Source organism: Anabas testudineus, chromosome 2, assembly GCF_900324465.2.
Source record: "Anabas testudineus chromosome 2, fAnaTes1.2, whole genome shotgun sequence".
Lineage (NCBI taxonomy): Eukaryota > Metazoa > Chordata > Actinopteri > Anabantiformes > Anabantidae > Anabas > Anabas testudineus.
In genome coordinates, this window is record NC_046611.1 from 15,112,676 (window position 1) to 15,139,850 (window position 27,175).

Below are 27,175 nucleotides of genomic sequence, written 5' to 3' on the forward strand. Positions count from 1 at the left end.
ATATATAAAACTCAAAATGTGAAAATTCAGTAATGAAAAATAAAAGTAGATCAAGTATTTTATAGAATTAATTTTCAGCACATCATGGACTATTTGAAGATGCCTGCTATAGTAAAGCCACATGCTTTTATAAACGGATACACAGTATATGTCACTGAATGAAAAGTGAAACTTATGCGAATGTAAAGATTAACAAATTATACTATTACAGTCAACATTTTGTATCAACTTGTTTCGCTGACCTTCATTTTTTTGCTAAATATAAAAAAAAAAAGATATCATAGTTTCTTTGTACGACATTATGTATTTCCTGCGTGTGGAAATGCTGTGTGACTTCACATAGAAACATTTTTTTAACATCTTAGATGAAGCTTCTTGAATTAATTCATAAGTATAATGTCTAATCAATCTTCTATCAAAGATAAGGTTTGTATAGTAAAAGCGAAGCAAAAGCAGCTGATCGGGCTGAAGTGATGACCTGGCCTATAGCAAGCTAACTGTATTAGCGACATGGAGAGCTCGCATTTGTTCTGCTGTCAGTGAAGACAAAGTGGCTGCTGCACTAATTGTTGCAGAGGATACAGCAGCATTTTACAGGCTGTGTGTGTGTGTGTGTGTGTTTCAGCTTGTTGCTTTGTTTTCCAAATATCACACAGGATGTCAAATTGATTTCTCTGGTGCATGAGTTCCTGCACAGCCTTTACAACGCGTGTTTGTGTTTGCGTGTGTATGTGTTCTCCATCTGTTCGAGAAAAGCCCTTCCTGAACCCGCTGAGCCCACCAGACCTTACTTTACACACACACACACCACACACACACACACACACACACACACACACACACACAGCCCATTGTGAGCTGATCTATGATCCTGTCACAGATTCACACACACACACACACACATGCTCGCTTTTCATCCAAACTCATCCATAGACGTCAGAATCTGTAACGTCACTACTTTCTGTCTTTTCACTGGTGCTTCCCATCAGCCATTTTTCATAACTGTAGCAATCATAGTGTGGTACACGATGACCAGGCCTTAACGTACTGAGCCAGCTAGGAGTCCGACCCTGTTATCCCACATCTGTGGTCCCAAGGACAACTGATGTTGCCATTTAATACAGTGACAACATTTGGTGTGGGTGTTGTAGAAGTTGCTGAGGCACAGAGATGGATTATTAAATATGGTGACGAATGTGTTTAAGAAAAACATATTCAACAGCATGTGGTAACAGCCTCCTCAGCTAATAGTATTCACACTTCGAGTGTAGTTGTGCTTGGTTCCTTATATAGTGATATAGTATACAGACTCTTAGGGATGGGAAGATAAACTGATTTGCATTGGTAGAGCAGCTGTAAATAGATTTTGGAGAGAAATCAAGATTCATCTGTTATTATGTTTGTGTTGATAAAACCCAGTCTCTGTGATTATTTTAGCTTTCATGCATTTATTTAGAAATGTGACTGAACCAGTAATTTGACATTTTTATTCCTCCTGAATAAGACATACTTCACAGATATGTACTTTTGTATGTGTGGTGGAGCCTGAACCTATAAACTCACCTACTAATCAAACATTTGGCAACGATGACATGAAGCTTCAAGATATAGCAAAATGTGCCAAAATGCGTGTTCTGTAAAGTACACAGGCGGCACCAATTTTTAGAATATCACAATTTTCTTAAGTATTAAATTGAATTGTTTGTAGTGTTTTCACCAAATACTAACTAGTCATTAGCCCATTTTGCTTACAGCTTAAAATGTGCTATGACTACATCAGACTTTTTGTCTTGTATCATTCCCTTGTCACACCTTGCAGGGTTTGAAGCCACAGTACAGTGTGGATTTTAAATATTAAAGTGTTTGTGGGTGAACATGAGCTTTTCCTCCTTCTGTTCTAACACTGCAGCCTCTGCTCTCTTCATGGAAATCCATGTTTTATGACCTGCGAGGCCTCAGCAGGTCTCTGAGAGTTAGCACCCCTGCACATTCTCCTGTCTTTATCTGAGGCAGGGAAACGGTAAAAATAAAACATTCAGCTGCTAATAAGGAGGCAGCAGAGTGTGTCGGGGCTCTCTCAGGACCTGACAGGGTATTGCAGGAAAATATAAAACAGACATCTGCTCTGTGGCTTCACTCTGCTGCGTTGTTCGTGTTCACTGTCTCATCTCGTGGCTGCAATCGGACGTTTAGGTTTTCCACTGTGTCATGTATGTAAATATTGACAGTGTGTCAGCAAAATGCACTGAAATGCTGTGGTGGCATGTACAGATTGAAACCTGGCACTCACCCGCTCAAAATATATACAGACTTCCAAGAAGCCAATGTAACTCTCTCTATTCTGCACGTCACCCATGCTGTGAGCACTGGCGCCACCTCCGATATCATCACAGCTGCTGGCTTTTGCACCGTTTGCTGTTACCGGTCAGGATGGTGTTTTTCATCTTGAGCACAGGGAACCCAATGTTTGTGCTTCTCCAGAAACAAACTGGATCACTCGTCTGACTACAGGACACATTTCCAGTGTCTTTCTGTCATGAGCTTGGGCCCAGAGACCTGCATTTGCATTTTCCGTTGCAACAGTGGGCTGTTAAGTTATAACGTCAAAGTCACGAGCAAAAAGAAGCAGAATCCGGCGGTGGATTAGACGTGGTTTGTATTGGGTTTTCTTTTTCCATTGAAATACATTTATTATGCACTTTAGAGTGGGCTGACGTGATTATTTTTCTTGAGCTTGTTGGTATTTGAGAGGATTTCCGACCTTCTTATGAGTTTCTTTTCATCATTATTCCCATTACATTTTACGAGTAGATCTTAGACTGAAAGTCAAAGCTGCAGGAGACATCGGTGCAGGGGCCTTGGACGAGGGCCGTCCGGTTTGTGGTTAGTTGTCAACCCAGACTCCTCCTGTGCACTGAATGTCTCAGCAGAGAGGACAGTGTGTTGAGAAACACTCACCAACTGGATTTTATATGACAATCACTGTACCAGCATGAACTCATCTCCTCAAGAGCTATTAATCCTGTCTGTATGAGGGTTTAGATCATGAGTCAACAAGAATTAGATGCTGCACCTTGAAGAAGATGAGTGACAGACAGACACATGATGAACTTTCTCGTCCTTCATTTTCATTCTGCTGTTAATTATGTTTAAACCTCAATTTTACTAGGTCGACACACACCTTTGTTTCCTTCCTTTTTTTTTTTACGGCAACAGCACTTCCCAGTGAAGTGAGCTCGTTGTGCATGAAAAGGCTTCAGTCTTTATTGGGAGACCAACTCTGAGTTGCAAGGGATAACGCTGTAAGTCTGCGTTCAACTTGAGGCTTCCTTTCTGATAACCTGCAGAAACAATGAGCTCCTAGAGAGCTGATCTACAGTATATTTTTCAAATGTTATAGCAGGTGCATATAAAAAAGGTTTAGATTTCATTAGGTATTTTCATACTGAAGAGTAAAACTTGCTTATGCAGCACCTGGTCCTATTTTATCTGAACTATTTTAGGCAGGGACACTGTATTCTTCAGCTGAAAAAGTCAGTCAGAGACAGTTTTTATGCAAAAGGCACGCTCAAGATGAAACCAGCAAGTTTTATTGAGGGCTGAGGTCGTCAGAAGGTCAGAAATAAACGTTTGTGATAAAACTATTAAGAAGGGTTAGAGAAACCAAACGTGACTTGCATAGGAAGACATAGAGAAAACGAGTGCTATTGTCAATTAATACGATTAACTTGTTTTTAACTAGTTGTGTCTATTTCTTTCAGTCCTTGTGTCAGCTTTTGTTAATTTTAATAGTATGTAGCCATCGTGTGTCTTTTTTACGTTGTTTAACAGTTTTAACAGACTTTTAGTCATGATGCGTCAAGTTTTTGGTCCTTTTTTAACATGCATTTTGAGTTTTGTGTGATTTCTCTCTTTGTGGTCTTTTTGAATCATTAAGCTTGGCTTTATGATTTTCAAAATTAAAATACACTAGTGATCCTAACTCGAACTCCATGATCTTTCTGGCCATGGACCTGTTCCTAAAAGGCCCATTTTGTCACCTATGTTTTGGGACATATTCATTCTGAAACCTGTATGTAATTTTTCTAGCCTCCACATGATCCATCCTTCATTTGTTGCTCACAGAAATTCACAGCTTGTTTTTGCATTTTCAAATGTATTCGTTTAATCTAACTCCAGCCTCAGCAGATGTTGTAAAACAGCTCAGATGTGTCAGTATTCTCATCGTACAGATATTGTGTAATTATCATCAGTGGATTCCCTGACTGCAGTCACACCCAGAGGACGATGCTGTGCGTGGGTAACAGCTAAATGGCAAAAAATGAGATGTCGGCTTCTTTCAAATCCCCAAACACTGAAAATATGAATTGCAAAGCTGCAAAATTAGCCAAAACCCCCGACACTCTGCGCCTGTGTGTGTGTGTGTATGTGTGTGCAGCATATTTTCAATTTCTAATTTGCACTCGTTTCAACGTCTCTTGAGCATATGTTTACTGTGTCGCAGCCAGGATTCACACTCCCACACTTCCTCTTTGTGTGTGTGTGTCTGTGCACGTGTGCATGCCGCACACACATGTTCTGGTCCCCTTGTCAGTGGTTAACAGGTGTAGCCTCTCTGCAGCCAACAGTGTTCCACTGTGCTTCCTAAACAGGTTGAAGCTGAACATTCATTCATTCATTCATTCAAACTGGAACTGTACAAATCTGATTAATGAATGAAATAACTGAATATCATTTATCTCTATGTTGACATGAAAACAAAGCTCATTCTAAAACATATCGAGCGGTTGTACCTTCACCTCCTGAATTCTTTAACATTTTGAAGACTAAACATCAATATCACAAACACAGTTTCAATTCTAATTAGATTTGAAGTCCTGCAGGTATCACACAGAGAAAAACAGAAATGTTATTTTATTGCACTGAGAGAGATTACAGAGGTTCCACAGGGTTTAGTGGCATTTTTATGCAGAATAAAATGACGTAGAAACAACTTTTTTGGTCCCCGTTTGTCAAAATGTGCTTTTCGTATTTCTTGCAGACAATCATTTTTAGTTCTTCAAATTCTAATAACAACAGACTTCGTAACTTCTGCCGGTAATAACTTCTTGCAAACAGCCAATCCAACAGCAGCGGGGAAACATTCGCTGAGCCCCACTTGAAATCAGATTGGTCCCATCTTTCAAAACCGATAACTTCAGGCATATATATTGTTGCTTCCGCACACTTGAGGTAGTTCTCCACATAGTAGCCTCTCGACTCATTCTCAGTGTAAACAATGGAACAGCAGCAACTGTATATTTTTGTATGTCACACATGGATACTAATCTCTACTAACTCAGTACCACTAACAATAGGCTTTCTGTAAGTCCAACAACAGAATTAATACTACGCTTTTGGATGTTGTCATTCAACTATTCATTCATTTCTTGTTTTCCCTTTAATCATTTTGCCCATTTCCATGAGTGTTCAGTTCAATCTTCAATCCAATCACTCCACTCGGACTTTGAAAAATGTTCTGCTCTCAGGGTTTACAGAACAGGACGACAACAAAAGTAAACTTTATAAAATGCAGAATACACATATTTTTCCATCCTTGCCTGAAGCTGCTGAATCTGACAGATCGGGGGATAAAAACCGAGCTTTGAGATGCTGCTGTTTGGTCACTGCAGGGAATAATTGATCCAGATCAGCCCTCGCAGTCCCTGGGGTCTACGACTCGAACCGGTCGATACGCAGCTCGCCTTTCTCATATTCATAAAGAGGCTCTGTGCTGCCACTGCTGCTGCTGTGGGACAAAACTTTACAGGCAGGACTCTGCAGACGGCCCTGAGCAGCCTCTGTAAAATAATAATGAACGATGGGAAAGAAAACTGGTATTACAATGAAAATGAATAAATCAGGCAGGATAAATAATGCAGTTTAACAATAACGGTGGCTGCAGAAAACATAACACACTGAAGTGAAAGACAGCTTTTTCTCCTTTTCACTGCGACTTTTCAATAAATATAGAATGCACGCTCCCTAAAGTAGGATCCTGCCTTATAGCCTGCTGATTTATAGATGGTTTCCTCTTTAGTATTAAATTTATCCAGCAATTGTTGGTAGTTAAACAGGTTCAGTATACTTGTTACCTTATCTTTTTATCTGTGCAAAACCTTCAGCTGCCCTGGTTGTTTGTACCAGCAGCAGAAAACGAACAAAACTGAAATGCTGAACGATGTCTGGAGGCTGTAGTAAAAATGACACATTCATGCTGTATTTATTTCAATTTAGTTCAGTTTATTTATATATCGCTAAATCACAACATCTCAAGGCACTTTACAGTGTAAGGTTTAAGACTTTACAGACTATATATATATATATATATATATATATATATATATATATATATATATATATATATATATATATATATATATATATATATATATATATATATATATATATATATATATATATATATATATAATATATATATATATATATATATATATATAAAAATACAACAATCCCATTTGAGCAAGTGCTAGGCAACAATGGAGAGGGAAAACTCCCTTTGACAGAAAACACCTAGGGTGGACGGCCATCTGCCTCGACCGGTTGGAGTCAGTGGAAAGAGGAGATGGAAAAGAGTCAACAACAAGCAGCAGATAAATCACTGGGCAGCTTGGTAGGTCCAGTAACTGCACTTGAAACATACGGCGGAGAGGGAGACAACTACAGGGGAGAAGACACAAAGTTAATGACATGTAATGTTCGGAGAGCAACAGAGCTTTATGCATCACGGGAGGTCCCCCAGCAGACTAAGTCTATAAAGACGCACAAACTTTTGTAGGGAGGGTTGGGTCAACAGAGCCAAGGATTTTCGGACTTAAAGAAGCAGTTACAATAAGCGGAACCCTAACTGTTTAAAAACAGTAAACTGTCGCTTAGATTTCAGGACTGTTGACAGGGTCAGGCCTTTTTAATTCTCTAGCTTTCAGCCACATCTCACTGGATTACTGCCAGCTGTAACATTTTCATTGCAGTTTTTGAAAACTGCAAAGCGATGCTGTGCCCATGTTGATATGTAAAAAAAGGCCATATAACATAGAAATGGTCATAGAATCATGTTTTGGTATAAAACACAGTATTTCAGTATAAAAAATACATTTTTTAAATCTGTGTAAGTAAAATGTGCGTGGCACTGTCATGACAGCATGTCTGCAGGAACAACAGCAGACTGCAGAGATAAAGAACAAGCAGGACGATGGAGCCTCGAGGCCACAGAGCTGCAGCATCTGTACTTCACATAACTTCAAGACTTGGGGGTTTAGAGGGGAGTGGAGGGCGTGTGTGCACATATGTATTGACAACCATGTGTCTATGGACATGTACGTTTGTGTGTGCTGTAGATGTGAGTGCGATTGTGTGAGTGACACACACTGAAGGGAAACAAATTGGATGTACGAGTGGAGCTGCCGTGTGGCAAAGAGCTGCAGCCTCTGCACTTTTCTTCTCCTCTATAAAATCTCCCTCCTTCTTCATTATGTCAGATGCTCCTCACCTCCCCTCAATTCTTCTTGTCTCCTCTTCGGTCCTCTTCAGGGCTCCTTCCTTCCTCCCCTTCTGCTCTTGTTTCTTTAACTAGTCCTTTCCCCCCCCCATTATTTTTTTTGTCCCGTTTCCTCCCTTATCCTTATGTCCTTGATTCCACTCCTTTCTTCCTCTCCTCTCGCCCCCTGTTCTCTCAAGCCCTTCTTCCCTTTATCCTCTCGATACCCTTTTTCCTGCCTCCTTCTTTTCTCTCACCATGTCTCTTCTTAGTCTCATTCCTTCCTCTCTACTATTTTTTGCCTTATCTTCTCTCCTCATCTCTTCCCTTCCCCTCCTTGTTTCCTTTCTTCTCCTTTTCTATTAGAGCTTAAAAATATTTTTTATTACATTTTACTGGCTGCCTGTGCAGGTTTGATCTAATGCAGCTTGTCAAAAATCTGCCTGCCTCTGTGAGCGGTGCGGCAGTTATAACTTTATTGTGAAGTGAGGAAGAAGAGGTACAGGGAGGGGAGGTGAACAGAGCAAATTGGAAGGACACATAGGAAAATGGTTGAAAGAAAGGAGGAAGTGAGCATAAAGGAAGCAAGAGGAAGTAAAAGAAAAGGTGAGAGAAGGTGATGGAAGGATAAGAGGATAACTACAGCTTATAGTGACTCTATAGCTAGTGCAAATTCTGCTAACACTAACTCACTAACACTAATGTGAATTAGTACTCACATTAAATGGGGGGTCAAATAGTTAGTCTCTGACAGTACTTAGAATAAACATGATTATAGTCAGAGATAGCCATCAAAGCTGTCTGTATAGGAATATACATTCGGGATGACTTGCAGACTGAACTAACCCCTCAGCCATATGCTTCTCCAACAGTGGTTTGTTTGTGTGAGGCTCTGAACCAGTGGAAATATGTAATTAGGTGCAAGTGTGTATATAGCATGTAAGTCATAAACCTTGGCTGGGTCTTGCTGTAAGGAGAGTCAACCTATTCATCCAGTTGGACCACAGATGAACTGTACTTTGACACATGCAGCACACAACAGGTGATTGTCGGTGTCAGACATGTTCTCACTTGAGGAAATCGTTTGGTTTCTGTGAGGGGTGGTCCCCGTGGAGAGCATGCATTATTAGAAACAATGGGTTATAGAGATGAGCCCAGTTTCCTGAAGGAAATGGACAATGTCAATGTCCAGGCCGACTGACTTGGATATGTGATCTCATATATTCTGCAGAACATACGGATTCTGTGGACATACTCATAGTCCACATGATGATAATAATACACTGCACGTGTTTTCTGTTTACCTATATATATTTATTCTGAGCTCCCTCTGAGGCTAACCAGTTGCCCTGATGCCTCTGTGCAACCAGATTTCTTAATTCCCTTCGATCTCTACAACGGAAGTAGTTAGAGCAAACGTACCCCCCTGTAGAGAAAGCACAGCAGGGTAAAAAAACGTGAAAGTACAGCTACAAAATTTCCCTTTAAAATTTAGTGGAAACAAAGAAAGTACATGAACCATGAAACACTGAAGTATGGTACATTGGAATTGTACTTGAGTAAATGTACCGAGGGGCACAGAGTTTATGGCTATTTAAAAGTCCACAGGGGGACGGGGGAGGAGGAGTTGCAGGGAGTGGAGATGGATGTGGGGTCGTTCCTCAACAAACTGTTTTAAATCAGTGGCACAGTATGAGCCATTCAGCTCGACTACAGCTCCCATAACTCCTGCTGCAGCTCGGCCGCCCTGTAACTTATCATGTCTCGCGCGCACAGCTATGCAGATTTACTGCAGCTGTCCTGTTTATAACTCCATATACCACATATGCATGTTGTGCTGATAACTCCTTCTCTTAAACACCAGCGAATAGTTGTATGAAATAATTTTTGTTAGGAGAACTGAGCACATGTGAGTTAATCATATTAATATGTCAAACTGTAAAAGGACTGTGTCACTGGTGGTTTTACTTTGGCTAATTGACAAAATATTTAGAAATGATCGATTGGCTTCACTTCAGAGGCTTCACTTCACAAAACCTGCTGTATCACCGAAAAAGATGCACATGGACAGTGTGTCCCTGGCTTGTGCATCTCAGTTTGCAGTAAGGAACACAGGTCCCAACGTGCACTGTGGTGGTGCATTTATCTGTGTTAGCAAGTGCTAGGTGCTGTTTATAAAAGCCTGTATAAAAATGTATTTTATTCTTTTATTTCATTTTTTATTCTTTTGTCAATGGTTTCTGTGATCTTTGTGCTTGCAAAATTCAACTGACCCACGTTCTGTGTGGTCCGTGAATACCTCACACGTAGCCACTGTGAATACTGGCAGTGGGGAAGGATCACCCTGCATGTAGGGACATATCTATTCATATTTTTTTAGCTCAGTTACAGTAGTTTTGTTTTAGCTCAGTTGTCCTCTCATCATAACAAGCTGTCAGATAAACTGGGAGGAAGTTAACTTTAGAATATTTTAATAAATCTGTGACATTAAAGAAAAAAATAAACTAATATCTTACAATTCATTAATTTTCTTACTCCTTTCAGCCCTTGTTTTTTATTTAATTCAATTATTATTTATTATTATATTTATTTTCTTTTTAGTGGCTATTTACCTTTGCAGAGTTATGTGGGGGGGGGTGATTTTGATTTCACAACAGTTTAGAGGCAAAGTATAATGAATGTAAATGAAAATGATTAACAGGAATCCACCTTATTCTTCACACTTTAAATGCTACAGCATTAGGAAGTGTCACATCTTGAAATAATCTGGCATTTTAAAGAGAACAAGTGTAGGTTTATAGTTGTCTCATCTCCACTGTTGCTCATTAAAAGTGTTAACTCTGGTTATTTTTACAGTGTCAAACCTTTAATGTTCCCCACATCATTTCATTCACTAAGATAACACTGTAGGAAGGGAGAGAGGTGTCGGAGGTTGTGTAACTGTCTGTGTTGGCAAGCGAATGGCGTCGTGGACAGGAAGAGGGACACAGGAAGTGGTCACGGTGCCAGAGAGGGAGTCCCTGTGATGGGAGGGGCTGAGAGGTGGTGGGACGCCACCTGGTCCTCCGGTGTGTAAGGTTCACAGATACTCACACGTCATTCACACAGTCGTGTGGTGTTTTATCACTTCACAGGACACACTATAAAGTATATTTTTTCAGAGAGGAAATGTACGAAGTAACTTGTACTTGTATGGTACTTAGTTACTTCTTACGATTGGTCTTTATCCAGAAATGTAATAATTAATATTATGGAGAATATTGGTCCTCAAAATAAAATAAAGGACACTAATTCCCCTTTAACCTCAGCTAAAACCCTCAGCCTTTTAAAAGTGTGAGGACCAGACAAATGTTCTCCACTGTGATGGTAACCCCCCCACACACACGCGCACACACACACGAGTCGTGATGCCATGTGTTCTCTATGGGAACCACGACAGCTCCAAAATAGCTTCCTCTCACTGTGAGTGTTTGAACTGTGAGAAAACGTGGAGCTCCAGAGTAAATTGGCTTTTTTTTTTAATTTACAGTTTGTGTCTTGTACCTTTGGATAAATATATTTAAATTTTAGGAAGAGGACCACTCAAAACATGTAGAACTGTCCTAGTCTAACTAAATGTAAGCACTGCTTCATTTGTTTTTTTTCTAGAGTCCAATATCCCAGAATTGGTTTTAAAGTGGTTTTAACCACTGTTAATCTTCTCGGCATCTCAAATGTGGGTGTGTTTAGAAACTATGAATTATTTTCCAGTTAAAAAAATAAATAAAACAGGAAAGCAAATTTGAAGCTTAGTAAAAATAAGGTTTACGTCACTGAATGGTGATTTTTACACACCGACAGTACTGACCCCCTTTACCTGGACCTCTGTCTCAGCAGCCACACACACACACACACACAGGCATGATCACAGTATATCTCTCTATGGACCTGCCGCTGCCTCTCTCTCTGTCTCTGTCTCTGTCTCTCTCTCTCTCTCTCTCTCTCTTTCTCTTTCTCTCTCTCTGCAGTATATAATTCAACACCTCTCTCTATCAGTGTGTCATTTCTTATAGGCTGAATGACTCTGTCTGCATTGAAGCTTCCCATGTGTATGTGTGTGTGAGAGACATGTCACTCAGGTGCTGAAGTTCATGTCTGACGTCTGTTTCATCACGTGCACGTGTGTGTGTGATTGTGTGTGTGTGTGCGCAACCTTGGTGTTTGTCCGAGGTGTCATATTTCCTGCAGCCTTCAGTTTTTGTCACATCAGACGGGAACAGTGCTGAGGCTCTGAGCTTTGTCTCGCTATCTGACACATTTCTAACTTTATTTCTCCTTGTTTTTGATGTGCAGTGGGAGTGTGTTTTTTTTTTTTTTTTTTGGGACAACAGGCTGCAGCTCGTCCTTGGCGGAGTCTCTGTTGCCACCTTTAGTCATCTGGCAGCGTCAGAAGTCGCATCGCAGCTTCGCTGTTGGCGGCTGCCATGCTGGTTAGTCAGAACAACTTCTTGGCAACAAAACAAGGGATTTTCTCAGCAACTTTCACACATGATGAATCATGTTTCAGTTCCTTCAGAGATGCTTACACTAATACACATTTTATCTCTGCTGCACTAATCTGCCATATTTTCATATCTGAAGCTGTATTAGTGCTGATTTTTACATTTAGGAAGTTACAACTAGAAAATATTCAGGTATGCTTAATCAAACAACAACAAATCAGTAACAACGCAATTTACAGTACAAAACTTTAGAATAAAAAGTTCAGCATTATTGGTATTTAACAGTGATTGATTTTAGAATTGGAAGAATTATAAAATTTCACTGGTCTCACCCACTCCACCTCAGTCAGTCTTAAATGGGTACTTTTGTCGAGTCATAAGTCATTGAAGATTACTACGTCGCTAGGGTTTAAAAGTCTGAACCCTCTGGAGGAATAAACTCAGCAGCTCCGTGCTTCCTCTGGGCCCAGTTGTGTCACCAGACATAAAAAATAAAAGATCTGAGCAGAGATGTGTGAAGTGTTTCCCGATAAACAGCCAAACAGCAGCAGCTCTCTCACAGGATTCATTAAAATTTGATCTGATCTAATATTTTCCTTTGCTGAAGTTCACGACCGTGTTTTAAAAATCCATGTGATCATTTCCTTTAATTTTTTTTTTTCCACTGTTCAGATCTGCAGGTTTAGGGGTACCAGGCAGGTTTCTGTAACTTCTGACCTTTGACTGTTTTTGTCACTTGCTCTAAATAAATAGTAACAGTAAATTATCTCATTCAAGTGACCATATTATGCTTAATTTAGGGTTTATTTTTTATTCTGAGGCTCCACTGATATAAGGTTATAAGTGAAAATACTGTGAATATATGTTATGACAGATCTTTAGTAAACACTTTCTCTTGCCTAAAAAGGCTAAGGGCTCCTGTACTTTTAATTCCCCTCATACCCCCACTCGGTTCTGATTGGCCAGCTGGTGGGAGTCTTCCTGTGGGCCGAACTATACGCATCTGAAACTGCATCTCTTTTGTTTTTCATTAGAATTCAAAGCACAACACTGAAATTTTGAACTGAAGTATTTACTGCAAAGTCACAGAATCACTGAAGTTGTCCTCTGTGCAACTCTGACTCATAAAAATTACATTTCAGCACAACTAAACTGCAAACTAGGGTCAGGTTTCTGTAACCCAACATATTATTCTATTGAATCCAGTCCTACATTTATTAACAGAAAGTGAGTATTGGTTAAGTTTAGGCAAGAAAATATCTCTATTTCTCTATAAATAAAGCTGCAGCTGTAAATAAAGCTGCAGTCACCTAAACTTGATGTTCTACTGCAAAAAGACATAACTGGAAACCAGGCAAGGGACTCATGCCCAGTAAAAGTCAAACTGCTGCTGCTGAAACCTCCAAATACCCAAATACTATGTTCAACTTCCTACATTAAATGTTTCAGAGCCACTTAAAATTCTAACAAACAAACATCTTGATTTTAAGATTTTTAGGTCTGTGTTTTTTAGTCTTTTTTTATCTATGTTTACACGCATGTTAAATTGTCTCTGTTTTCTGCTGCTCAGCTCCAGATCCTTAATCGTACATATGCGTTTATGTGTAGGCGTTCATATGTGTACATGTGGTGGTGGTGGTCGGTGCCATAGTGACAAACATATGGTGATAATCACATGCTACGAAGGAAGTCATTCCCAAAGAGAGGAAACGTGAGACATGCCAAGAGAAGCCAAGACGGAGGCGACCAAAGGGAGATTTTCTTTTTTCACTTAGAGAAAGCATTCGAGTTATAATATGATGAAACAAAGTCACTGAGCTGCAGGATGCAGGATCACGTACTGTGCATTCAACCTACTGTAAATGTCACATGACCTTTTGTGATCACGTAAGATAAAGGGCTTTGTCACCTTTTCCGCAGCAGCAGTTATTCCTCATTTCCACAGTGAGTCTGTCGCTTCAGGACAATTGAGATGATGATGATGATGATGATGATAATAATGATATCTTTGTTTTTTTTTTGGTGACTGTACAGCATTTTTTGGACAAAACAAGAGGTGAAGGTGTTTCCTTCAACTCTGTGCACTCTTATTACTTATGGACATTTTAAACATTTTGTTTGTTTCATAGTCGGAATGATTCATCTGAAACCAACAGAAATAATTCTTTGTGTATCTTGACATATTGCATTCAGCACGAAAATATCATGAAATATTAATTCAAAGACTTTTCCCTCTGCAACTGAAAAGTTGTCACTGGCTGCAAAATAAAAACAGGAGCGTCTTTAGAAATATGGAGTCAGTTTAAAACATTTTTGCAAAATATTTTCAAAGTAAAAATACACTGTGTTTTGCATCTTAATGAGCAACTTTCATGTAAGTGTATTCATTTTTTGAGCTTAGTGGGGTGGTGTACATGTCAGGTGAGGTCCTGGCTCCACGATAAAACTCTGTGGGAAACCCTGGTAACGTGTTTAGAGCGGCAGAGAGGATCTTTGTCTAGTTTGGTGTTTACGTGACCTTTCCTGTATGCCTGCCTTCGGACAAATTATGATCTTTGTACACGATAAATTATGGCCTAGCTGCCTTGACCTTTACTGAGCACTTTATTGCTCTGCAGAGGAAGAATTTGTTGATTTCCCAGCTTTTATTGTACAAACATCTTTCTGTTCATTATGTTGTTTTGTCTGGTGTAATGAAGATTGTAGCCTGCTGGGGGGATTTAGGCTTGGCCATCTGAAGTCCATGCCTTGATATATTTATTTTACTGGTAAAGTTAAAATGACCTTGAGCTGTACCTTTGCCCAAGACACTGTTTAGTGTGTGTGTGTGTGTGTGTGTGTGTGTGTGTGTGTGTGTGTGTGTGTGTGTATGTATGTGAGAGAGAGGGAACTCAGCAGTGGTCTGTCCAGTCCAGTATAATATGACACCAGCAGCAGAGCAGAGGTAAAAGCTTCATGGATTTAGGAACAATAATCCATTTTGCTGCAATGCCACTGCAATGCAACACCCTTGGCATTGTTCAGGGATGCGCCTAGTGTGTGTGTTTGAGTGTGTGTGTTGGTGTGTGAATGGACAAATATTTGAGGGGGACAGATAAAAGGTTGATGGTCCCTTCTCCTGTCAAAAGATAAAAGATGGAAAGAGGCAAAAGGACAAAGAGAGACAGAGAACAGCTGATGTCTTCCTTCGTCTCGTTTTAACCTGTGCCATTTTTGTTGTTTCACCGTGTAATTATAACTTCTGACCTCCACTAAGAAGCCTGCCTGTTTTTTGTTTGCTTTTTTGTTTATTTTATTTTTTTTTTATAACTGGTCTACTTCACACCCTGCTTATTCCCCTCTCCTCTAATAACTGCATAGGCATACGTATGATGACTAGACAGCGAGCATCAAAACCAGAAGATGGACGCACTTAGAAACCAGCTGATGGATATAGTGGACATTTAGCAGCTTAAGAGCAAGTATTTCTCCCAGGAGGTGGTGGAGACCAAAAACAGATAAAAGAAAATGACTATTGAACATCAACCTTATGTAGACGTTATTACACATAAATGATCCTATTGCTCTGTAACTGAATAGACAACGATTTGCTAACACATCCCAAACATTAGATGCAGGTTTAAGCCCATGGTCCAGGTCAATAAAGGGAGTTTTGCCTCTCCACTGATGCCCAGTGCTTGCTTAAGGGGAATTGTAGGATTCTTTATATGAACTTATGAGGTTCTGACCATATTATGTGAAGTGCCTTGAGAAGATTCTGTTTTGATTTGGCATGATATAAATACTTGAATCGAGGCACCCTGAAGCCCCGGGCTGTTTGTTACAGTCCAAATGTAAATGAAATGATAAATCTTCAACATGACAGTCTGGTGTAATAACTATATTTTGTGATTTCACTCTCCATCCCAACCTCAGTTGTCAACAAGGCTACAAATTTGGAGTGAATTACCTTCCATTTCACCTTTTCTTTAGACAGATACAAATGCCAGTTTTGTGTTTTGCAGCAATAAACAAAGCAAAAGTTTAACACAACTGTAAAACATTTTGAAGTGGGTCTGACTATCTTGCAGACACTGATGATATTCTAATGTATTCTCTCTTGTGCTCTTCTAGCTCCATGGGACAGTCATCATGAGACTCAGCAACACCCCCCTTTCCTTGCTCCGTCCCCTCCTACAGTCCTCGTCCCGTTCTCTACTCCATCGCAGCTGCCTGTCAACGCTCTCGGCCAACCAGGGCACAGCATCATGCAGACGCCTCAGCACAGATGGGTCCACTCCTCGACCTGAGATCGGTCAGGACTCAGTGAACGTCTCAGGTCAGTCATACCCGCGTGATGACTTCACCAACGTGACACCAAAGATCTTGGACAAGGTGGGCCGCAATCTCCACAACCAATCCCATCATCCTCTCTGGCTGATCAAAGAGAGGATCAAAGCTCACTTCTACAGGTACGCACTGAGCAAAGCTGAAGTCCTCCAATGTGACCAGCACCTACTTTCAAACTGCTTCCTTGCAACTAAAACTTTTGAACACTAATATTTCTACACTCACATGCAAAGTGAATGCTCCGCAACTGCAAATGAATTTTCTTAAGAAGACTTCAGGTGTGCTAGCATCCGTCTGCAGTTAGCTTTTTTTGTTTTTTGTTTGTTTTTATAAAAGGTCAATATTCCAAGGGTTCACATACTTTTTCCACTAGCAAGATCAGAATCAGAAAGATCAGATTTTTTTGTTTTATTATTTTAGGTGCATTATATTTGTTAATACTTTTGACTTACATGAAGATCAGATCACATTTTATGACAAATTAATGCAGAAAAGCATGAAATTCTTAGATGGAGAACATGGTAAACGGTATACCTGCTGAAATATCTTGTTGGCACTGTGGCTGTGGATATGTTTAGTCTGTTCACATGACTCGCTCACTACTATTCTGTCAAATGTCTTCTCTTTGTGTCTTTGCATGTGGGACATAACGTTTACTTGACACATTGAGTCTTGTCTTCCCAATTCCTTTAAATCAGCATCTCCCCCTTACATTTCCACACTCTGTGTATATATATTTTTTTGTGTATATCTTTGATTTTCTCAGCACAAACTGCTGACCGGTCTCTCTGCAGGCTCTGTGTCTTCAGGGACAGTCGGGTGTAAAAGTTTGCTGCACTGCACACACCAGTGAAATATTGTTAGGCTGCTGGTTATATTCCAAACTCGCCATAAAACACACACACACAGCAGCGAGCACATTAATGCTGCATTAATAAGTCATTAAGGAGTCAGTGAGAGTGTTGTCAGACAGTGGTTTATGACTGCCATTTCACAGGTCGTGAACTTTACTCTTTAGAAAAGCCTCTATGCTCTGATAGCAGCGGGACAGCAGACACCCCAGGCCTGCTGGGTAATTTTTAAACACGATGAAAACTTGATCGACAGCTTTTCATTAATGCAGCTTTGTTTTTAATGGAACCTATAACAAGAATAAAATGTTTCTATCAAGACTTACAATAGTCATAATATTCTTGTAGGTTTTCAGGGCTATCGATGGCACATGTGGTGAAAGTCAACATTGCAGGTGCTTAGTAAATTAATCTAAGGTATGCCTCTGTGTGGTGATAGCCGGTACTCTAATCATTTTGTTATTGTGTTATCCCCAGTTCCTACGTCGGTCGGCTGGGAAACCCACTCTTCTCTGTCCACGATAACCTAAGTCCTGTCGTCACCGTGGAGCAGAACTTCGACAGGTCGGCAGGTTCATGATTGGTTGGTTGGTTGATTGATTGGTCAACTCAACCTGATCAGTTACACACAATAAACTTTCACACTTTCACAAATTACCATTTCAATTTGTGTGTTTTCTTCAAGCTTAAGTTAAGTACTGAGTACTGATTAATTGTAATGTTATGTTTCTGGTGTTGCTTCAGTAAATATCTTTACACTGAGTGACTGAGGAATTATCGCTGCAGTACTTGAAGTGATTCTGATTGGTTGGTATGATTTTACCGACAGCTTGCTGATCCCTCCTGGCCACCCGAGCAGGAAACGAGGAGATAACTACTACCTGAACAGGTGAGTGCCTCTACTCACCACACACAGCACATCTGTAGTGGTAGTAGTATAAAAAGTACTGAGTAGAGAATATTTAACAATCTGAACAGATATGTTTTTACGTAGGGAACGTGCCACCAACCCTGTGTTTATGCTTCTCTGTAGAAAGACGATGCTTCGCGCACACACCTCTGCCCACCAGCGAGAGCTGGTGAAGTCCGGTCTAGACGCCTTCTTATTGGCCGGAGATGTTTACAGGCGGGATGAGATTGACACCAGTCACTATCCCGTCTTCCACCAGATGGAGGGAGTCCGACTCTTCTCCAACCACGAGGTAGATCCCTGTGTTTAACCCATGGAACATACACTCCCCTGTAAAGGATTGAAACAGTGAGGCCAGTTCCTTTATTTCTGCTGTGGACTGAAAACATTGACATCAAAACATGAATACGACACAATAGACACAATCTCTGCTTAAGACTCACGTTATAGAGCAAATAACTCCGAGTGAATGTGAATGTTTGTCTGAGAAATTACCTTTAACCAAATTCCCTACAACGGATCCCTGAGATTTTGCTTTAACATGAGTGGTACAGGTGGACAACTGGAAAGCATCAGTTGTCATGGTTTTACTATTTTTGGATTAGCTCATTGTTTTAACCTTCAGCCAACCACGGTTCCAAAGTTTTCACTGTATTCCTGAAGATCAGCTCTCACAGATGTTCCTGTGTCTTCCAGCTGTTCTCGAAGGTGCGGAACGGTGAGGATCTGTCTCTGTTCGAGCGAGGAGGTCGGAGGACTCCTGAGAAACAGGAAACACACACTTTGGAGGCCGTGAAGCTCGTCGAGTTCGACCTCAAACAAACTCTGACCCGACTTGTCACGCACCTTTTCGGAGAAGGTGAGACGACTGATGGCCACGACGTCTGAGCATCTGCTGGAGAATTTTAGTTTCACTCATTTATTCTGATTTGTCGTCATCCTCCTGTTCTACATCCTCTGTTTTGTCTTCTATTTCGTCTTTTTCTTTTCTTCTTCTTTTGCATCATTTTTCTTTTTCACCTTTGTCATTTTCTCCCACAGATCTGGAGGTCAGGTGGGTCGACTGTTACTTTCCCTTCACCCATCCCTCCTTCGAGATGGAGGTACGTTTCCAGGGTGACTGGATGGAGGTGCTGGGCTGTGGAGTGATGGAGCAGGAGCTTCTGAACTCTGGTGAGAGTATGCACACACACACACACAGGCAGGTCAGGGAGTGATCTGTCAATTTGTTCAACAGGGGGTTTAGTTCAGCTTCTCGGGATTTAACAGGAAGATTTAACAGCTGATTGACAAACACATTGTGCTGTTTTCTTCACTTCATTTGATGAAGACTTGAACTAACCTCAAACTGAAATTCATTGTACCTGAACTCTAGAACCAAGGCTGAGCCCTCAAACTGACCTTTCACAACATGGGGACCACATAAAATGTCCGTACAACAAACCCAGGCATGCCCACTTCCATACAATGCACATGTACGAACATTTATCCGCTCGTTTCTTTTTACCACCCCACCCCCCCGCTCCCCCCGCTCCCCCTCCTGTCAGTCTGCTAAGTGGCTAGCTTGGTGCTCTGCCCTTGAACAAAGCTGTAGCACCGCGCTCCACTTCACCGCTGCTTGTTCCAATCAATAATACATTTTTTAAAATGCAAAGAGCGGCCGGATCACACCGCCCCCGCGCTTTGTGTGTGTGTGTGAGCTAGTTAAGAAAATGGCTGCCTGTATCGACACTTCAGACCTATCAGTTTGTGGAGGTCTGTAGAGTATGTGTCCAACACTAATTTATTACAACATGAAGACAAACTATCGTTTAGTAAACATGCAGAGCGGAGAAAAGTCGCTTGTCATTAGAAATTTTCTGACTAGAAACTTGCTCCTTCGACAACCACTGAACTCGTGAGCTTTTAAAGCCTCGATTCACCTGAACTGGCTCCAAAGTTTCAGTTTCTATTTCTCTAGAGCTTGAGTGTAAAATAAACTCAGAAGAGGTCTAGTTATTGTGAATCATTCACAGAAGTGACTTTCTTTCAAAGAAAGTTTCAAAATAGAAGATTAATTTGCCCAAGTTTTTATATAAAGGGACAATAATCAGTTTTAGTGCTCAGTGTAAAATCGCTTTGCTGCAATCATATGTACATGAGTTTGTTTTGCTATGTCTATTTTTTAGTGTTTACATAAAAAAACAATAGTTTACCATTTGAACATTTTCTCAAATCATGGTCCATGACAATCACTCTTCAGTTTGATGTAACATTAAATTACATACTGATGCTTTTACGTTTTCCATTGTTGCGCTGTGTTTATTTGATGCCACTGCAGACATAGGAAGGCAGACTTTAATGTGAGAGGCAAGAAAACCTTAAGTCATTAATATCAAATCGCTCACTGTTGTGCTGAAATGACTGCAGTTGTTATCTACCTTGGTTTAACTCTGGAATATTTGGACCTGTTAAAGATAAAAGTTGAATTAAAATGTTGTCATATGGGAAGAATATGTGGTTTAGTGTGCTTATGTTGCCTTTTCACTGGTTCAAAGAGCTGTACACCTGAGTGATGCATGTAACTCCTTTTGACTGTCATAGTTGGTTAATAATCCTGCCTGCATCCTGTCAGACTCCATTTCTGTGTCTTTGCACTTTGTTTTTACTCCGTCAGCCACAGTTAGTTTCAGAGCTGAACGCTGTTTAAAAGGTCCTTTTATTGTTTTGGTGTTTTTTGCCGATTGCCGTTTCCTGCAGCTGCAGTTTTCAGCCCTGCCAGAGGAGGGAGCTGCAGATCAGGGGGAGGCAGGTGTAAGAATCCCCCTGTTGTTCTCCCTGCAGCGGAAATCTCATTTTCACCCCGTTACAGAACACTCTGCAGATCTTCTCTCTCTCTCTCTCTCTCTCTCTCTCTGCCCACCTGTCTCTCTGTCTCTTGTTTGTGTGCAGGTAGCACTGAGTCTGCAGGTGTGTGTGTGTGTGTGCGTGCGTGTTCACGTCTGAATTCATTTCCTGCAGCGTGCCATGACTGAAATAGACTGTTTCAGGACAAACACAGCAAGATAGAAACGCCTTTGGCCATTTTACACTTTGGCTGTGCCTCAGAGTGTGTGTGTGTGTGTGTGTGTGTGTGTGGGTGTGTGTGTGTGTGTGTGTGGGTGAGACTGTATTTCCTCCTGACAGTAGAAGCAGTTGGAGGTTAAATTGATGCTGAGGTCCAAACGGAGGTACAGGAAGTAGAAACCCTATCAAAATTGCACACACGCACACACACTAGGTAAAAGTTCTAATACCACACTATTAAATTTAAAGTCAAATCATGCATTGGTTTGTAAAAACTGATATTTATCATAAAGCAGTCCAAACTGACATCTGAACAATATTTAATTAACTTTATTACAGAACGGCAACTTGTAATTAATCTTTTAGGTACCTCTACATTCTGCTGTAGGGTCGTGGTGAAACAACTTATGGGATAAACTCTGTTACTCACTCAAACAACGAAACTTCTCCATGTGGTATTTTAGTTGACAGGTTTTAGTAAACACCTCCGCACGCAGTTCCTCTCTTTCCAAATCCTCTTCGTGGCCAGTGTTGAAGGCTGGGGTTTGTGGAAGCTGCTGAAGTAACAACAGCGTGTTCTTGCTGTCCAGCTGTCGCCGCCCGCATGAGAAAAGCACTTCAACGAAAACTAGCTTCAGCACAGTCAGTCCCTGCTCCAGGATCGTTTCTGTCCCCAAGTTCTGTTGGTGAACTTCAGTCACCACATACTAAAGCTGCATCTTTCAACCCAAGCTTAAACACATCAGCAGCTGGTGCAGCACACACCTAAAGCTCTGCATACAGCATCACTGCACACAGCTGATACTGTTGGGCATTTTTTTGTCTTCTAAAATCCAGTGTACTACTTAGAATTGCTATTATATAAACGTGCTTACTGCTGATTATTGATCCTGATCCATGTCCTTTAATACTGTGATCTAATATCACTTAATAGCTTAAATGACTGGTACAATAACACATGAAAGATGAACGGGAGAATATGATGAGAGAGAAGCTGTTTCATTCTGTTGGATCTTCAGACCGCTCTTGTTGTGCAGCACTGTCACAGAGTGAAGCTTCTTACCTCTCAGAAGATCTTTGGCTAAGTACAGACACTGGGTGATATTAATTTATTAATTCATGGCCTGAGTCCAGTTTGAGTCCACGCAGTCTGTTGTCACTGACTGACTTTAAATGCACCTGAAAGTCAGGTGGACTCGTGTTTTGAGCATTGTATGTATCTACTGTTTAATTTTCATCCTTGAGCAGCTGCACATATGGTTGTCTTTTATTAAATATGACAAACATAGGAGCTCTTCTTTCTTTCAGGTTTCCCCATGATTTTCAAATCATCAGACCCACAACCATGTCCACAGTCCACGTCCTTTTAGCCAGTTGGAAACTATGAACAGGTCTTTACAGAACAAACAATAATTAGTACGAGCTCACATCACCTTCTGCTGGAGATGTCTGTCAGCTGAAAACAAACCGCTTGCTGAACTTTGCTAATGATAAAGACAAAGACAGAGGAGAGTCTTATCACGGCTGCTCCCAAATTATTATTCACATTCACACTCTCTCATTTTCACTCTCATTTGCAGTGAAATGCTGCACTGTAGAGCTCGGTCGTGGACAATACATAGCAGGGAGGCTTTTATTTTAGCCAGCACTGATCCAATAAGACAGTGTCTAGTTTGAAGGGTCGCTCGCTCGATTCAACTTCCCTCTTGAAGAAATGTCCAAACATGCAGATGTCACCTGCTGGAGTCAGTCGGGTTTTCAGTGAGAGGCTGCCCTGAGCTCCTGTTATTACTGTCAGAGATTAGATTTAAGCTTGATTTTACCACAACACGACCTTCTTCTTTTCTCTCTGTCCTTTATTTGCTTCACCTGCCTCTCTCTCTCTCTCTCTCTCTCTCTCTCTCTCTCTCTCTCTCTCTCTCATTGAAAACTCCACACATCAGCAGTTGTAGTCGAACATACGATGTCGCTCTGCACTTCATTCACAATACACTTGAATCCTCTGTGTGTGTGCATGTGTGTGTGTGTGTGTGTGTGTGTAGCCTTATATTAAATTAATGTCATGCCGGTGACATGTGAAACCTGAGCGAGAGACAGAGATTACACTGGCAGTGTCTCTCTGCCCTTGGCACTGCAGCACTTCATTTGACATTGATGCTATGGACACACACACACACACACACGTCTTTTCTCTCCTATTCTACTTTCCTTAATTTGCTCACTCACTCTTGACTGCAGGAGTTAAGTTTGCACACTCACGTGCTCACGCCTCCTTCATTCTCATTCTCGCTCTCTCAACTTTCCTCACCCTCTCCATCTCCCCTACACATCCACTGCGGCAGTGTGGCTCCGTTGTCTTGGAAACCACTCATTCCAACCCCCCCAACTCCCCTCCCCATCCCGTCCCTCCGCCATTCCCTACACACACACACACACACACACACACACACACCTTTTTTTTCTGGAGCACACAGAAAGTGAGAGACAACGAGAACGAGCTAAGACAAAGACAGAAATTGGTGGAGTAAGTGTAGTGAGGAGGGAGAAAGGAGGAAAGAATGACAAAAGGATGTGAGGATGGAAAGAAGAAAAGAAGGAGAACAACAAGATAGAAAATGGGGGCAGGATTAAACGAGTGGCAGGACCTCGTCTCCGCATGGAGGCGGCAACAGGGGGACACCAGTTGGTCTGTGTGTGCGGGTGTGGGTGTGCTTGTGCGTTATTTAATGGTGTGGAAGCGTGACTACCATATGTGTTGCCTGAGGCCGAGTGTGTTGGGGGACAGAGTTAATGAGATGTAAGAGGAGGGGGTGGAGGCAGGGCCAGACTGGGAATAGAATAGAAATTGGCCCGGGACTTCAGACTTGGACCAATCTAGCAAAACTCATCTGGAGACACAACATGGATGGAAAACACCAGCAAAGACACGAACAACGACCAGAAATAGACACAAAATGAACATAAACAACACAACCGGCTCATTTGTAGCTCATTTGGGTCTCGTTCACTCTGGGGCCCTGAATAGGAGCAGTAGCTGACCTCCTTCTTTGGTTGCTGTCGTCCAAACACTCGCACATCATAGTGGTCCAGAGAGTCTCGCTGTTTTTCCTCCACACAACACAATGAACAACAACTTTGTTTGTAATTATAAAATTATTGTTCAGTTGCACAGGGACAGTTTGACGTGTACTTTTTGTAATTTCATATCTCAAGTGCAAGTGTACTGTAGTTTCACACGTTTCCAATACAGCCGCTAACACAGACAACGTTCTTTATTCAAATGGCGTCGCTGTTGATAATTCATGGAGAGACGTTGAACATGAAATGGACGTGATGTGGAAACATTAGTTGATTTACCATCCTCGCCCTCTTTCCTTGTTTTGTCGGCAGTGATTCAGTAGAAGTAAAATAATGTCCTTCTCTTCTGGAGCCATTTTAGTTTCTGCCGTCACGTGACCTGACTGGGACCATGAGACACTGACTTTAACTGCCCCCTGTGCGAGAAGCAGCATATTGCATCTGCAAAGACATAGGACAGCGACTGACGCGTTTCCCTGTCTACATAAACTATTTACGTATCCCTTCTGTTTACAGTTGCATCTACGTAGCTTTGAGTACGACACAGTCTCAAAGGGAGCGATTCAGATACGTACCAGCTACTTCAGTGTGTGTGTGTGTGTGTGTGTGTGTTATTAATATTTGGCCCTGAACGGCCAGTGTGACAGGAGTCTTTAAGGTGTAGGAGGGTAGAGGAGAGAAGGAGGGAAGGTGATAGGCAGAGGGAGAATGGCAGGATACAAGGAGACAGAGGAAATAAATGAAGGCGATGGGGAAAGAAACAAGGAGGTTAGGAAGGGTGGAGGAGGAGGAGTGATGGATCGAGACGGAGAAATTAGGTTTTAATAGACGGAAGGATGGAGGGATGGAGAGAGAGAGATAAATGTCTTCATTAATTTAATGATGAGGGGGGAGGGGCGGAGCGAGGTAGAGACAGAATCGAGAGAGAGAGAGAGAATTTCTTCATCTCCACTTATTTATTCATCAGAGTCCCTGGAGACGGAGTCCCTGCACACACACACACACACACACACCTCTGTTTCACTGTGTGTGTGTGTGTGTGTGTGTGTGTGTGTGTGTGTGTGTGTGTGTGTGTCACTTGATAGTTTGTCTATTTTGTGTCTGTCTTTGTTATTCCCACTCTGTGTATTTGTGAACCTGTGTGTTTGTGTGTGTGTTTGTGTGTGTGTGTGTGTGTGTGTGTGTGTGTGTGTGTGTGTGTGCATTTCAGATTGTGCGTTGCACAAATACTGTGTTTTAAGCATAGTTTTGTTTTTTAGTGTATGTTTTACTTTGCATTTGTGTGTGTGTGTGTGTTATAAAGCAGTCTGTGTTACTGTTTGAATTTGTTCTCATCATAGACACAGTTTCCCTTTTATGAATTGTGTGGAACTGTGTGCATTTGAACACATGTTGTACACATATTGGTGTATTTCTACTGTAGTATTATTTGTGTGTCAGGTGATGTCCATGTGTATTTGCATTCTTGTGGTCTGCACTTGTTGTGTTTAATTGTGCAGGTGTACTTTTGTGTCTGTGTGTGTGTGTGTGAATTGTGTTTCTGTGCATTTTACCACAGAAAAACGTCCCACAGTTTGTGTGTTTGTGGAATTTTTGGTGTGCACTTTACTGAGGGGGTCTTAATCTGTTTTGAACATATGTATCTGTGTGTACTTGTGTGTGTTTTATTGTGCTGAGCGGTGTGTGTTTGTTTTGAAGTCTATATACATGTTGGTATTTCTTATTAGTATTATTTCATAGAGTTGTGTGTGACTTTCTGCCTATCCGTGACTCTTTGTCTGTGTTGTGTGTGTGTGTGTGTGTGTGTGTGTGTGTGTGTGTGTGTGTGTGTGTGTGTGTGTGTGTGTGTGTGTGTGTGTGTGTGTGTGTCCCAGGGGTTTTCCCTCCAGTGTCGGCAGGCAGCATATGGGACTTGGCGCTAATGACCACACCTCCACGCCAAAACCTGATTTACACACACACGCACATCCACATGGGACAGGAAGTGTGTGTGTTTGTGTGTGTTTGTGTGTGTGCGTGCAAAGCTGAAATCTGATTAAAGTTGTGTTGGTGACAATTAACAGCCTTTCAGACCCGCCGCCCTCGGCCCTGTGGGACTCTGTGGTTCAGGTGGCAGCTTTCTCTCTTAATCCTCCGTCTCCTCCATCTCTGAATAAATCATGTGACCCCTTCCTCCCTTTCTGCCTCCCTCCCTCTCTCCACCCCTCCTTTTTACATCCCCCCATCCATCCTCCTTTCATTAAACCTCGTCTGTCACCACCGTGGGGTGCTCATTCCTTCTCCTTCTCTTTTTCTCCTCCTCCCTGAGTCTGCAGTTTAATCCCTTCCGCTCCTCCCCCTCCTCCTCCCTCCACCTCCCTTTTTTTTTCTGCTCCCCCGTCCATCTGAGGATGGAGAGATGGAGAAATGAAGCAGTGGGAAGGAAGGAGGTAAAGAGGAAAAGAGATAACAAGAAGCATGGCGACCTCTCTCCACGATTGTGTTTTTAGGCTTGTAAAGACCCGCCTCCTCTTCCTGACCTCTGAACCCTCCACAATGATTGACGGCTCATCCATCCATTCTCCACCATCATCTTTAATTATTTAATAGAAGGAAATTTAAATAGACATGATAATATTTATTATTTTAATTAACAAAATAATTATAAGAAAAATGTGTAATAATAAATATAATTATAATTATAATGTAATTGTACTTAGTGTTATTAAAATAATAATTATTAATGAATATTAAGCAATTACTTGACTTAATTCTATTAATTCTATTTTATTTTCTTTAATACCATAGTATTTTCTTGTTTTCTATTATCTCTCTACCTTTGCTCCATCTGTTCTTCATTTTCTCCTTTCCCTTCTTCCCTCTGTTATTCCTTCTCTTCTTTCTCCACTTTCCTGCAGCCTTTTCTCTTTATCCTCACTTCCTTTTCCTCCAATCTTTTCCTCAC

The 27,175-nt window shown here is 41.2% G+C and overlaps 3 protein-coding genes across 4 annotated transcripts in view; 1 reads left to right on the plus strand and 2 right to left on the minus strand.

The window, feature by feature from the left end:
- The window catches only part of LOC113163505, a 1,294,879-nt gene that overhangs the window by 570,383 nt on the left and 697,321 nt on the right, over positions 1-27,175 (minus strand). The window lies entirely within an intron of this gene.
- The window catches only part of LOC113163500 (NACHT, LRR and PYD domains-containing protein 12-like), a 664,684-nt gene that overhangs the window by 446,133 nt on the left and 191,376 nt on the right, over positions 1-27,175 (minus strand). The gene's annotated exons all lie outside the window — the stretch shown is intronic.
- The window catches only part of fars2 (phenylalanyl-tRNA synthetase 2, mitochondrial), a 70,524-nt gene continuing 55,268 nt past the window's right edge, over positions 11,920-27,175 (plus strand). The window contains exons 1-7 of the mRNA XM_026362873.1: positions 11,920-12,006; positions 16,132-16,469; positions 17,676-17,762; positions 18,028-18,087; positions 18,232-18,400; positions 18,805-18,967; positions 19,150-19,281. Coding sequence (XP_026218658.1) covers positions 12,001-12,006; positions 16,132-16,469; positions 17,676-17,762; positions 18,028-18,087; positions 18,232-18,400; positions 18,805-18,967; positions 19,150-19,281 — 955 coding nt within the window. The 5' untranslated portion in view covers positions 11,920-12,000. The remainder of the gene's footprint in view (positions 12,007-16,131; positions 16,470-17,675; positions 17,763-18,027; positions 18,088-18,231; positions 18,401-18,804; positions 18,968-19,149; positions 19,282-27,175) is intronic.